The 14038-nt window shown below is 45.4% G+C and overlaps 1 protein-coding gene across 1 annotated transcript in view; it reads left to right on the top strand.

The window, feature by feature from the left end:
• The first annotated feature begins 1316 nt into the window (after window positions 1-1316).
• Window positions 1317-14038, top strand: part of LOC125742008 (voltage-dependent calcium channel gamma-2 subunit-like) — a 61269-nt gene continuing 48547 nt past the window's right edge. The window contains 1 exon segment of the mRNA XM_049013587.1: window positions 1317-3481. Within this exon segment, the coding sequence (XP_048869544.1) occupies window positions 3256-3481 (226 nt within the window). The 5' untranslated portion in view covers window positions 1317-3255.

Genomic DNA, 14038 nt, shown 5'->3' with positions numbered 1-14038 from the left:
TGCCACCCCTGCTTTAGCATGAATATAGACATGGGCTTGTCTGACATTCAAATCGACGAGGTGCAGCAGGCGGCGGGGGAGGATTTAAGGGGGGGGGGTCATTGTGGCACATTTGGACTGACACCTTTTTAGAGTTCCCAGGCTTGGTCTGATATTGAATTCAAGCTTATTCAAAAAGTAAAATAAGCTGCCACGTGTTATTCGCGAGTTTCAGGAGCCTGTGCAAAGCACAGCAGGTTTACAGACTCACACATTGTGCTTATATTTATACTAGTCTGCTTTGGCAATTCTCAGCCAATGAAAAATCTAAACCCTTCATAAGCTTTACTGGGCCTGTAATCTCCAGACCGGCTTCCCCCCTAATTTCTTTCACCACAGAACCCATCAAAACTCACGTCAGTGTAAGTGCGTCGTATCAAAGCAAGAGGGAGACAGGGCGCTTGGATGCGACTGAGCAACAGTATAACGGTATCGTGCGCGCGCGCGCGTGTGTGTCTGTGTGTGTGTGTGTGTGTGTGTGGGGGGGGTGCGTTTCACCGCTTTCATTTTCGGCCTAGAACACAAGGACGAAAGGCGGCACGAACGCCAAGCAAAGTCTCTCTTCTTTTGTTGGACACTGACCCAGATTTTACGGGCTGACTGCGGCGAGGCAAAGTTAGGAAGCGTCGCGATAAACACCCTCGCCTTTCGCTCGAGACGAAGTCAGCCAGATCACCTGGACGGCTGGGTGTCATCTGGCAAGTAGGCTCTTGGTTCGAGTCCCATCCCGAGCTATAATACCTCTGAGCAAAGTGTTTAACCCGAATTGCTCCCGTAATTCTCCTACTGTTTTCGGGAAGCAGCTGCGCAATAGTAAATTATATAAATCGTATGGTCATTTTTTTGGCAATCCAAAATGACTTACAGTCTTACCTTTAATATATTATATATGTCTGCTAATAATTGATAATGTTTTTAATCAGGCATAAAATATTACTTGGCAAGGAAGAAGTAACGACCGAACACACATTAGTATGAAATTTTAATAGTGAGGGAAACCCACTGGATGTTAAAAACGGCTCCCCCCTGACATACACGCGGCGCCGTCATCCCTGATAAAAACAAATATATAAATAAATACCTACTTACCACTCGTCTTTTTACCGGGTCTTATTGACCCCAACACCCTTCGTTTTATATACATATACACAAGCAATCACCAGTCCCACCACCAGCAGCTCCCCCACCCCCGCCCCCCCCCCCCCCCCCCCCCCCCATCCCGAAAACGGAATTAAAATCTTTAATGTATATCCAGCAACAAGCTTTCAGCGCTGGGATCCACTGGAGGAGCGGCACGCACGGTCCGCGTGAATGCATTAAAAAAATAATAAATTAAAAATTCTGAAATAACGGAGGAATTAAACACACCAGCAGCAAACTGGAAAGGGAAGAGCCATCGCCCGAGAGAGGGGACATCAGATGTGTAGCGCTCGCACCGATAACCTGAATATACTGGCTTCCATCTGCGCCCCCTCTGCCGCGCTCGCGCTCTGTGCTGTCAGCTTGGCGTGCTGTGGCGTGGATCTTTTTCTTATGATTGTGTAATTTTTTTCTTCCTCAGCCTCCCACCATCTACCCCCCTCCCTACCTCTCATCTTCTGTCTGAACAGTCAAGAAAAAAAGGAGGCATAAAAAGGATTGTTGTATTTTGCTTCCTCTTTAATATATTTTTTCCTCTGATATTTTTTTTCATTCATCATACTTTTATCTTACATGGCGCAAGGGCTATGCAAGCGGGTCTATTGTGGTTCCGGTTCTGGGTGTGATTTAAGCGCCGCGGATTTGGATACTCGAGCTCCGGCGACGGCAGCACGACAGGCGTGGAGCGGCTCCGGCGGCGCCCCCCGCTCGCCCTCATCTTCAGCGCGGCTCTATGTCGAGTGATGCTCGGTTCGCGTCGCTGGATGCTCCCCTCTCCGCTCGGATCGTCGTCGGCGCCTCTTTTGACAGCAGATTCTCATTTTCGGTGGAGACCTTCTGCGAGATAGAGGCCACATATGGAAACTGGGGATCAGAATTTTAGGAAAAAGGAAAACTAGCGGTTGTTATTTTCATTTATTTCCCCCACTGCTTCATTTTCTCGTTTCTTTGCTCATTTCTTTATTGGGCTGGACTGGCCAATTTCTTAAATGATTTCATATGGCAGATATACGTTAGCAACTTGGTTATTTATCTAATTTCTTTATTCTTGATTCGGGGCAGTTATTAGTGTGTTTGTGTGTGTGTGTTCATTTTTAAAGATTTTCCTACCCCCCACCCCCCATCAACACCCGTCCCCGTTTGTTCCCTTGATCTCTCCATTAATTTAATAGTCAGATAAATGTAAATAGGCAGATTCATAGAGATACTGAGAGATGCATGAACAGCATAAGTTAGGTTAGGAATATACGCTAACCGGGGGGAGGTGATTTTTTTAGGCGCATAGGCAAAACGAAAAGTAATACAGCCTAGATAATTCTCCAGCGTCGTTCTTTTTTAAAACCATAAAATTGTTAATTGACACGCTTTGTGGAAAAAAAATTGTAATCTACGGGAGCATGTCATCACTGTAAGCTCACACCCCCACCTTCCTATTCCTCAGTTTGCGCTGCTTTCCAGGCGGTACCGGTACCGGTACCGCACACATGCCGGTCAGCACATACGCCAACATACACGTGTTAGATCTGATTGCTAAAAAGACGCACCGATGCTTTATTTCCACTGCCGTGCCATTCACGTCACTAATCATTAATCGATAGTGCATTTCCCCTTTAGCGCGATCGCTCTGCAGTTTATTTGCATCAGACTTTTAAAGATTATTCTTTATTTACCTTTGACACGTACAGGGAGTCTGAACGCTTCGTTCTTTTTTTTTTTTTTTTGCAGTCGCGGAAATAGTCGCTAGAAAGTGTATATGTAGAAATAGGCTAGCGGTTAAGTGTCTGGTTGTTGCGAGCTCCTTTACTGCCTGTTTTGCGGTAAATAACTTAAGCCGGTGTGCAGACAGCGGTCCTCTGCTGGGGTGTTCAGTACACCCTATATATACACGCACACACCCCTTCCTCATTTCTGATCCTCGCTGTCACCCACACAAACACAACCATACGGTTCCTACAGCATCCTCGCCCCTCTCCCCATTTCCAGCCGAAGGCGCCCCGTTTTTTCGGTTTTGTGTGGTCCCGCAAATTTACAAATATTTATTTCCTATACGTCAAGAGGAAAGGGGGCCCCCCTTTCATGGAATGCGGGAACATGGGTCTGTTCGACCGCGGGGTTCAGATGTTACTGACTACCGTGGGCGCTTTTGCCGCCTTTAGCCTGATGACTATAGCGGTGGGCACGGACTACTGGCTCTACTCCCGCGGCGTCTGTAAGATCAAGACGGTGAGCGAGAATGAGACCAGTAAGAAGAACGAGGAGGTCATGACCCATTCGGGACTGTGGAGGACGTGCTGTTTAGAAGGTAAGTGGGAGGTTAGTCCTATGGATGAAGGTCTGGGGGCGGAATGGGGGTTACACCTCATTACGTCTGGGAGGGATCTTCATCACGCCTGACCTTAAGTATGAAACACTTGTGCCTTCCTTTACTTTCAACCACACAGCATCTTTCTTGCGTTTTTCGTTTTAGTTTTTTGGGGGTGTTGTATGTTCCTACAGAAACTGATATTAAATAATTCTGTGTTCAAGGCTTTTGTTACGTTTTTTATTATTTTTATTATTAGGCACCTTTAACTGTCCTCACTTTTTGACAAGTCAGAAAGACCTCTGATGAAATGGGCATGTGAAGCATTTCTGTCAATAATCACACAGAAAACTATTATGCTCCCAAAATATAAACTTGAATCGTTGCTTTTTGGGGGGCTATACTGATGCTGAAAATCATTTTTAAATTCCTTGGTGAACTGAAAAGGATCAAATGTAGCTGTTGGTGTATTCCAAGTTACTAACATTACTAGCTGTATTTTTGAATATAGCTGTCAAAGAGACTGAATGTAGCTGATGTGATTTGTTTTCATGGTGAAAGCAAGTATTGTTTGTTACATAATTAAGGCTCTTGAAAATGATGGGCAACGAGTTTTCTCATTATAAAAAAAGTGTGTTTTGCCAAATGCCCCATACCAGTTGTGAATGGACTGTTTTCCCCTTCCTGTTGGAAACAGACTTCAGACTTATACAAATCCGCTACAAGGCATTATATTTTGACCTCAATACCTTTAAGGCAAGAAGCAAATCTATGAGGGGAACGTATGAATGATTTTCTTGTTGCTCTTACAGTAATACAAACAGCAGTAGGAGCAGTCGGTTATGAGAGAAGTAGCATGTAGTATTGCAAGTGAGAATATATCCTAGTAAGAGAGCCTGCAGCCTGAGTTATAACGTGGATAACATAAAGATCCTTTTCCTTAGGGGGGTTCCTGTCTTATCGTCGATGCATCCCATTCCAACATGGTCTGTCTTCCTTGTAAAATGAGTGTTTGTAATGGTAAACATATAGCCAGTATAATTCTTTAGTTTTATGCTTTTTTTAGAATAGGCACTAGGATTTAGCTTCTTTGTTCAAGTGATGCAACCCCTGGGGTATTAATGGGCAGTTAGCTCTCATTCTTTCACCGCTACGCCCCCTGCTGCCACCTTGTGACACTAGCTTACCAATCTTGTCTGGAGGTAAAAACGTAGGGGTGCTCATTTATTTTGTGGGCATTCCTTTACAGCAAGAGTTTGTTCACTCCCAGGTAACTCCGGGAATACTAAAGGCCCTTTGAATCTTCAGCTCGGCTTTTCGACTCAAATAAACGTGTCAGTTGTGTTACACTTGCATTACATGGTTAGACCTATCTAGCGAAGTTTGTGTTTCACTGGGACTCTGCTTTCCAAATTCATTAAGCCCACATATCCGTCGTCGATGCAGGCTCTTGCGGCGCTGCCACGTTGGTCCCGGCCCATCGCTGACTCTCCAGCTGTTGTTCTGCTGCCAGATGCATTGAATCAAATTCTACTAACCAGATGAGCGGAGCAGCAACACAAATGTCTCGACCACGTCGGCCCATCACCTGAGGTGTAATGTAATTCCTCTCTCATTCCGCATACGCATTTCTCAGGGCCCCGCTGACGTGCTCGTAAACGTTTATTTTCCCCCCCAATTCTCAAGCGCTCGTTTGCCGTTTCGGAGAATGGAGTACAGCTTCATCTATGCCGATATGTGCGGTAGTAGTGCAACATCTGAGTGTGTGGGTGGCAGGGCGAACCGAACGGCTACACGCTGAAAAGCCAATGCCATTGCCATTATTATCGATCTGCTTAGCAGACAGTGTTTTCCAGCGTGGCTTGCAAAGCTTATATATTGTCTCAATATACAACTCTGTAACTTCTGCAGTGCTCCGGGTTAACAGCTTCACTTAGCCTAATACGGGTGTTTGCTTTGGATTCGAACCTATAACATCCTCCCTCTTCAGACTTTACTCTAAACCAGGGGTGGGGGACCTGTTCCATGGAGGGCGGGTGTGAGTTTGGGTTTTTGCAGTGACCTCTCAATCAGCCAGTAATAAAACAGTGGTTCTCAGCTCCAGTCCTGGGGATCCACTCTTATTGGCTGATTGAGAGGTCATCCCAAAAAACCCGCCCCCACACCTCCATGCGTCAGGCTCCCCACTCCAGCTTATGCGAAATGCCTCAAGATGTATGGCCTGTTTGATGTTAGTTCAAGTAAACAGGTGATTCATTGATATGGATCCTTATGATTAACAACTTGAGTAGCGACTGATACCAAACTAGAGTATCTACAGCCTTCCTTTCGGTTATTTCAGCCATAAGTAACGCATATCAGTCACACCAATCCTTTCTAAAACAGCCCTTTCCAATAATTCTTACGCATCATTAGTATTGCGGAATAGAGCCGTGACCTTAGTCATCTTGAACAATTGCCCGTCTTAATTGTCACAACGTAATAAGCAAATTTCTTTCTTCCAAAAGTAGGTGTTTTCAGGTGACATGTAACGTAATTTAGATCTCCTTGCACATTTTCCCCGCCGCAAAATCAAAACAAGCATCTCTGGGTTCCTCTTAATATATATGATTTTGCCACAGAATGTGAGGATTCTTTGAGGGTCAGCTGCTGCTAGCCGTCCCATGCAGGCCTTGAGAGACGTTTCAGCACTGTAGTGTGTTGACACATTCTGTAATGTACCTATGCGAGTTTATCAAGTGGGCTGGTTGTTGGTATAAGGAGGTTATGTAAATGTGCATGACCAATCTTATTTGCATACCCGTTCCCTCTTTAAACCCACATTTAGGTGGAGATTCTATTTGGGGAAAGTTTTAATAATAAAAAAAAATATATATTCTCATCTTGACCTTTGAACCACGATTTCTGGGCAGCTTGCAATGATGCATGAGTTACTCTTTGCTTCATATTGTTTTGAACTTTGCTTTGTGGGCCTTTATCTGAAATAGTTTTTCTCCACACCGTTTGTCTGTATACCATAATTCCCATGGCCTGTGTTTTGTTGATTACACAGACCTTGGTTGAGTGTAAATGAGGGGAAAATAAGGCTTCCTGCAAACCTCTACTACGCTGCGGTGTTTAGAGAGGAGGGCAGGGCATTTCTCCAATGACTTCTTTCTGGTTTGATGTGAGCCACACAGCACCTGTAGTCTATGTATGTGCCTGCATGGAAATCGCATTAAATGGACGCATCCATCGAATCAGCGCATGCCGTTGTATGCCGCAAGAACATCTCCGCAACACGGCGATGTGCTGCAGTCAATTGGTGGTCATTCCTGCACAAGCCAAGCACAAACTAAACTGACAAACACGTTTCCCGTAAACCAAATAGCACTGACTTTTAGGGTAAAGTTGCAGAGTATTGTTGGAGATTATCGATACTGAATAAACTGCTTGTCATCTATCATTTGCCCAGATGCACCACACCACAAGCAGAACTCAACCATCCTGTGGCTAATGGATGCATCTCTTAAGCTGGATTCAGTGGTATAGGTTACATATGGAATTGAAATTTTATATTAGCTATTGTCCTAAGTACAATTCTCTTATAAATTCATGGAGCTGTAGATTGTTTACTTTCCACAGGTATATCACATGTACCCAGTGATAGTATCCTGTAAATATGCCCTCCTGAATGATCACTACTCTAAACACTAATGACACCACTGCGGTGATATTGTATATCATATACTGAAAGCGTATATTTATTGAACCATTGCTTTCTTTACTTATTACATTGCTTTTAGAGAGATAGCATGTCATTGTAATAGTATAATGACCGTAAAGGCTCTGAATCGGATCGGTTGTATTTACATTTTATTTGGAATTGACTGTATGTTGCGGTGCTGATGTGGAAATTAAGTAAAACACTATGGCCACATACTCTTCAGGTATTGAGCATCAATTATATGATCCATTTTTTCAGAGAATGGTTAAGATATTGTCCATAGAGCTACATGCTGACGCCAATCCTCCGATAAAAAAAAGTTTGAACTCCAACAATTGCATTAAGTTGGAGGTCCCCTTACTTGGCTGATATGGTGATATATATATTTTTTTTATTAACCAAAATATATTTGATGGTGTTTTCTTAAGCCTGGACTCGTTCTGTTTGCAAGCAGCTCACTGTAGCATTAGGTAACACCACAGCGAGTGAATCCAGGGAAGGTGGAGGTATCAGCGGAGAGATGATTCAACTAAACAAACCGATGTCGTGAATAAAATTACCTATGAAGTTCGAAGGTTCTGACGGCTGGCAGTTTAAATACATGTCAACAGATTCCGCAGATTTGCCTGAAATGCTCCTTCAGTGACGTCTTCATTAGGGCAAACACAGAACACAGCTGAGCAGTTTGTCATTTTTACGTTTTCTGCCGTTTTTATTTCGAACTATGTCTAATTTAACATTATCTAGTGTATGTTGCCTGGTAAAGCATAGTTTTAATCGAATCAGCTATCGCTACATACAGGCCTTCTGATGAAATTAAACATAACCAGATCTCTGTCATCTGCTGTGCATTGATGTCTTTGCCTGTTCGGGTTGGACAATTCCATTAAAATGTGTTATCATCCCAAATGCTATGCAGCTTTTTATCGAGAGCCACGGAAATGGGTCAAACCAGGCAGCGATGAGTTTTTATTTTATCTTTTTGAACAGCTGTAGCACAAAAGTAATGAGTGTACAGCGCAGCCTTATTGTCCGAGGTGGTGTATATCAGAGAATCAGTCTTCTGTCAGATGTTACACTCAGGGAAAAGTCAGACCCTTGACGTAAACAGAGACCCGGGAAATCTTTTGAGACGCCATGTGTCCGGAAGCGTAGCGCAAGGCTCTTCTTCGTTTTTTTGGGAAGCTAAGATCCCAGCATTCCAGTAAACCACAGGGACAGACATTTAAATGGATCCAGACCCCCGCGGGTTTGACTTTTCGGTGCTTTTCCGGGTCACCGGCTATGTATCGATCGCTAGGACCAGTCGGATATTGTTGTCTATAACCAGCACTGCCTTTGTTATGAGACTTAATCAGGGAGCAGAATCACAGGGAAGCTTGGAACATAATTTTCTTTTCTTTTCTTCTTTTGTTTTTGGTAAATACCCAAAATATAAAAAAAAAAAATTGTATGTTTTTATTTTAACAAATGCTCAAAATATACATATTTTTAAGTATGAATGATAAAGTACTGACGCTGTTAAATGCAGGAGGTATGTATTTTTTTGTTAACAAGGCCGAATACACCAGGCTCAGAGGAGATGTGTGCATGTTGGGGGTGGGGGGGGGGGGGCAGCGATGACTGAACAGTGACAAGCTGTGCAGTTATCAGCTGCCTTGGGTAGCAGGGAAAGTCTCACCTCTGCTTGGGCGGCCTGTCCACCTGCCCCAGTGTGATGTATTAGCATAGCGGGAGAGTTAGCCTACAGCTTTTCCAACTTTTGCCGTTTTACCAAAGAGAACGACCAGCATCTGGTCGCGGTGCCGCTCAGCTGTTAACTGCTTCGACCCCAGCAAGGTCGCAGATGCAGCTCCAAGGAGGTGCTGAGGAGACGCAGCAGTCCTGCGGCACGTCAGAAACCGAGGGCGGCGTGCCGGGAATCGTTATCACGCCGCGGTACTCTGCTGTGTGGCAGACATCTTGACCCAAAACGGTCTCCACGGCTCGCGGTTCAAAGACACAGCGATGCTCTTTCACGAGAATGGCAGCTTTAACCTCGGGGCCAGAAGTGCAGGCCCTTAGCCGGTGTCGGCGGGCTCGGGCACCTGTCGGCCTGCGGGAGGTCATGCGCACCCATGCGCGACGTCCGCCGCGGTGTAGCTGCTGCTTAGTAACCAGGCAGAGGCTTTGCCTCATAGTGATGAAAAAGTGCCTTTGAATGTAGTTCTTTTTCATTCTGCAAATTGATATGGGTTAAACACATTCAGTGTTCGTGTTATTTAAAATTGTTCTGGCAGAAAAAAAGGTAAATTTATGCTCACTCCGCACCAGTAACAGGAAAATTAAATGTTAAAATTAAACGCTACTGTTTTCGCAGAATTATGAAGACTTACCTCCAAATGTTCAGTCATATCACAGACTTCATTTGCACACTTGTGTTCTCAGTGGCAAACGCTCTCTACCAGTCACTTTTAACGTGACATTTTGGGAAGTCTGTGCAGAGGATTTTAAAATGAGCTGCCTGATTAAAATAGGGTAAGAAATTCCATTCGTTCTGGTCAGTGTCATCCCAGCATCCAGGGGCAGGTACGAGGGCGGGGCCTAAGGGGCGCTGGCCCCAGCTGACAGCTGCTTGGCTGCTCGAGTGCCCCCTCACTTATCACCATTTCACAACATAACATTGGCTAATGATAAGGTCGCCCCATCTGTATGAATTACGGCCCCTCTTATGCCCCCTTCCTTAAAAATCATTCCTTTCCAGCTTTCATGTTGCGTGGCTGTGCAGCCAATGGCAAAAGAGATTTGCAGTCATGATGGGCAAGCTGTGTGTGTGTGTGTGTGTGTGTGTGTGTGTATGCCCTCCAGAGTGTTCCTGTACCCCCTACCATCCTGACCTTCGGGGACACAGCTTCTCACAGCCAGCCTCTTCCAGCTTCCTCCCCGCGGCTCTGTGATCCCTCGGGCCGCTCATGCTGTCACGGACTCACACAGAAGGCTGGCTCGCTGGCTCGCACCCCCCACCCCCCTGCTCCGCGTCCAGCTGAGGCACCCAGACCCATGCCATGTGACTCATGATGCTCCCAGTTCCTGCTGTCGCCGAGCGGAAGCAGTACCAATTAAAAAATAATAGTTTACCGTCAGCCATCTCCCGGGAGGAGGCGGGAAGCAATACTCGTGGAGAGAGCTTGATATTGGGGGGGCACAACTAATTATTTAAATGCAATAGTCTATTTATTTGGGGGGATGAATGAATCCAAATTAAACATTAAAGGGTATGCCCTTAGGGGGAACTTCTCCACGGTGCCCCCTAGTGGAGGGGTTGACACCCATTCTGAACGCACAGGAAGCGCGAATCTTCCTGCCGCAGCGAGGTCAGGATGTTTTCAGCGCAAGCAGGCCGTCAGAGGAGGAGACTCTAAATGAGGTTTCCTCCATGGGGTTAGCGGACGTCGGTGATGGATTCCTTCGCAAGGGTACAGATAACTGCCATCATGTGCAAAGGTGGAAATGAAAGCTCCATCAATAGGGCAGACTAGGAAGTGTTCAAAGGATATAAAACTATTTAGGAGAGATTTTTATTGGTTATTTAGGTTTGACCCTTTTCGTTATTGCAATACCACACCTCAGGCAATGGCAGTAACTTAACTTTCAGTAACTTCAATAACAGCTCCATTTACAGGATTTTTTTTTTCATATCGTTATTTTGTATTAGTACAAATCGCCGCGAACACTGTGCTGAGAAGGTGATTGGATAATGGCTGCATGGGCGTACTGACTTTTCTAGAAGCCCATTGATTCCCAGTTGAGCTCCCATAATACAATGTGTATAATCATCTTCAATATGTCTGAGCAGAGATATTGGTGAAAATAGGCTAGAAAATAAAGACTGTGTTACTGGTCATTACAGTAGTGCGATGTAGCTCAATTAAAAAAAGAATTAAATACTATTTACATTTGTGTTTAATAAGAAATACTGGACAGTGGACACCAGAGTAGCGACTGGCTACCAAGTAACCATAAAGGTCACCACCTCCCGGCGACATATCGCCATGGCAGCAGCCTCTCCATCCGCACGCTGCGCATGATGCTGCAGGGCGGGCAGGTCCTGCAGCCCCCGTGTCTCAGGGTTAGGGGCAGCAGACCAGTCTGCACCCCTCTGTAGCCCATGGCCTGTTCGGCTCGTCATTTTTCGTGCTAAAGTTGCACGTTTCCAGACGCATGGTCAGGGTGAAACTGCAGGCTTTGCCCCCCCCCCCTCCCTGCTCTTTGTGTGGGGGTGAATGTGCTTCTTGTGATGAGCACCCCCCGCCCCCCCCCTTACAGGGTCCGATAACCCAGCTCCAGGCCTCCCAGCACTCACATAGCAGGGTGGGAGGCTAATCTCCACAATTAATCTTCATTATCCCTCCAGCTCGCAGGTGAACCACTGAAGTAGGTGCAAAATAGTGGAGCATTGGGTGTGTGGGGGGGGCATATCACACAGGCCTTGTGAGGCACCCCAACGCATTCAGGTTGGTCACCGAGCATCGAAGACGGGTGACGATGAATATACCAGAAGTATGTTTTCTCGCTATATCGGTTGCCATGGAAACAGCGACTCGACGCCTCGTCAAACTGGCCTCACGTTAAAGGACCCTCTGGTGAAGGTCCCCCCCCCCCGCATCCCCTGGTGGTAGTGCGAGGAAATGAAAGCGCGCGCTCCATTTTCTGTGGGTTAATGACCAAAAATACAGACTGTACCCAACATGACCTTGCGGTGTACCAGTGGGGGGATGGGGGGTGTTCACTATTTTCAGCTGTTATTGTGTTCAGATTTGATGACACTTGACTTAATTTTCAATCATAATCTCGGTGTTTACACCGCATGTAATTGCGGAAAATTGCTTTATCTGCTCAGTAAATGTGCTTAGTAAATATTTACCCAGAGTGACCTACAATTTTGAAAGGCTCTATTTTTAAAGTGATAAATGAGCTGGTCCATACTTTTCGACAGCTAGATGGGACAGCATGGAGGCTGTGTGTTCAGTTCTGGCCCTCTGTGTGTCTGAGTGTGTTTGTGTTTATGTGTTTTTCCCCTGAATAGACTGAATAAGTGCAGTTCAGGTGAATTTCTACTGTGTGTGAGACAGACACAAACACACAGACCACCACGTGGTATTCAGGTATTTGTGTGTGAGACAGACAAAAACACACAGACCACCACGTGGTATTCAGGTATATGTGTGTGAGACAGACACAAACACACAGACCGCCACGTGGTATTCAGGTATTTGTGTGTGAGACAGACACAAACACACAGACCGCCACGTGGTATTCAGGTATTTGTGTGTGAGACAGACACAAACACACAGACCGCCACGTGGTATTCAGGTATATGTGTGTGAGACAGACACAAACACACAGACCGCCACGTGGTATTCAGGTATTTGTGTGTGAGACAGACACAAACACACAGACCGCCATGTGGTATTCAGGTATTTGTGTGTGAGACAGACACAAACACACAGACCACCACGTGGTATTCAGGTATTTGTGTGTGAGACAGACAAAAACACACAGACCGCCACGTGGTATTCAGGTATTTGTGTGTGAGACAGACACAAACACACAGACCACCACGTGGTATTCCGGAGTCTTGCACCCTGTGCTTCCTGGAATAAGCTCTGGATCACCGTGACCTTGATTTAATAGGCAATTGCTAGGAAAGGATGGGATGGTTATTTTATTTTATTTTAATTTTATGTAAGAGCAGTTTTGGTAAATTTACCCCGTTAAGGGCTACAGAAATTCCCTGCAGGGGTCAGTTGTTCATATTCCTTTACCTTTCCTTTGTGTATATTCATTTACCATTAAATATCTCACTCATACTGTAATGTGATCTGTTGCTGGATGTGAGTGTACAAGATCAGTTGGCAGACTCAAAATCAGAGTCTCTTTATCTTTTGATCACGATAGCTTTTTCCCTAAAAAGGACAGAGTTGCTGGTCAGAACCACTGTAGAATTTCCACACAGTGTCTTTTTGGTATCTGCTGAAATCCTCATCCACATCTTTATACTGAACGGAACTTTGGAGATAAAATCTAAAAACATTTGGCTGTCTGTGAGACCTAGATGTTTGCTTCCGTTTTTTTTTTTTTTTTTTTAATTTTTGAGCTTGCAGGTGCTGAGGCATGGGAACATTCCAGCATCCCCCCCCCCCCCCAGTCTATGTGAGCATGGCTGCAGGGTGCAGGGTGGACTTGCAAACCGGGTGGGTGGGATTGTTCAATGGGCTCTGAGTTCGCTGGGCTAATGCCCCATCAACCCCCCCCCCCCCAGAGAGATGTTTACCTGGCTGATGGATCCGAGTGCTATAGATGATGCATGGGTGCATAAAGGGGTGGGGGCACAGGGGAGCTGGCCCCAACTGAAAGCTGATTGGTTCCTGGAATTTCCACTGCCCTGTCACTCAACGATTGAAAACATATCATTGGGTAATGATAAAATCCCCAATGATAAATTATGACCCTCTTAGGTCCCCCACCTTAAAAAAGTCCAGTAGCAGGTAACTCAGTTCACCCCCCGGTACTGGGATTGTTTCAGCTCAGCCATGGCTTATCACTTTCCCTCCCAAATTCCATGTAATTTGAACCCACCGTTCGTCATTGTAATTATGCTGCGAATTCATAGTGTTACATTCTTCTGGTGTAAAGGCTCAGTCATTATTTTATCCATTATACGTTCCATTGCCAGTTTCTACTGCAGCATTATTATTGTCATTAAACTCTGAACTGATACTTCCCCCCTCCCTGCCCCCCCAACACACCACGCACACAATCTAGGGAAAATTCTGCCCGCCATGACAGTCTGCCCTCTAAATAGTTTGATA

Source organism: Brienomyrus brachyistius, chromosome 5 (genome assembly GCF_023856365.1).
Source record: "Brienomyrus brachyistius isolate T26 chromosome 5, BBRACH_0.4, whole genome shotgun sequence".
Classification (NCBI taxonomy): domain Eukaryota; kingdom Metazoa; phylum Chordata; class Actinopteri; order Osteoglossiformes; family Mormyridae; genus Brienomyrus; species Brienomyrus brachyistius.
Note: the sequence above shows the minus strand (reverse complement) of the source record. Positions and strands in the feature narration are given on the sequence as shown.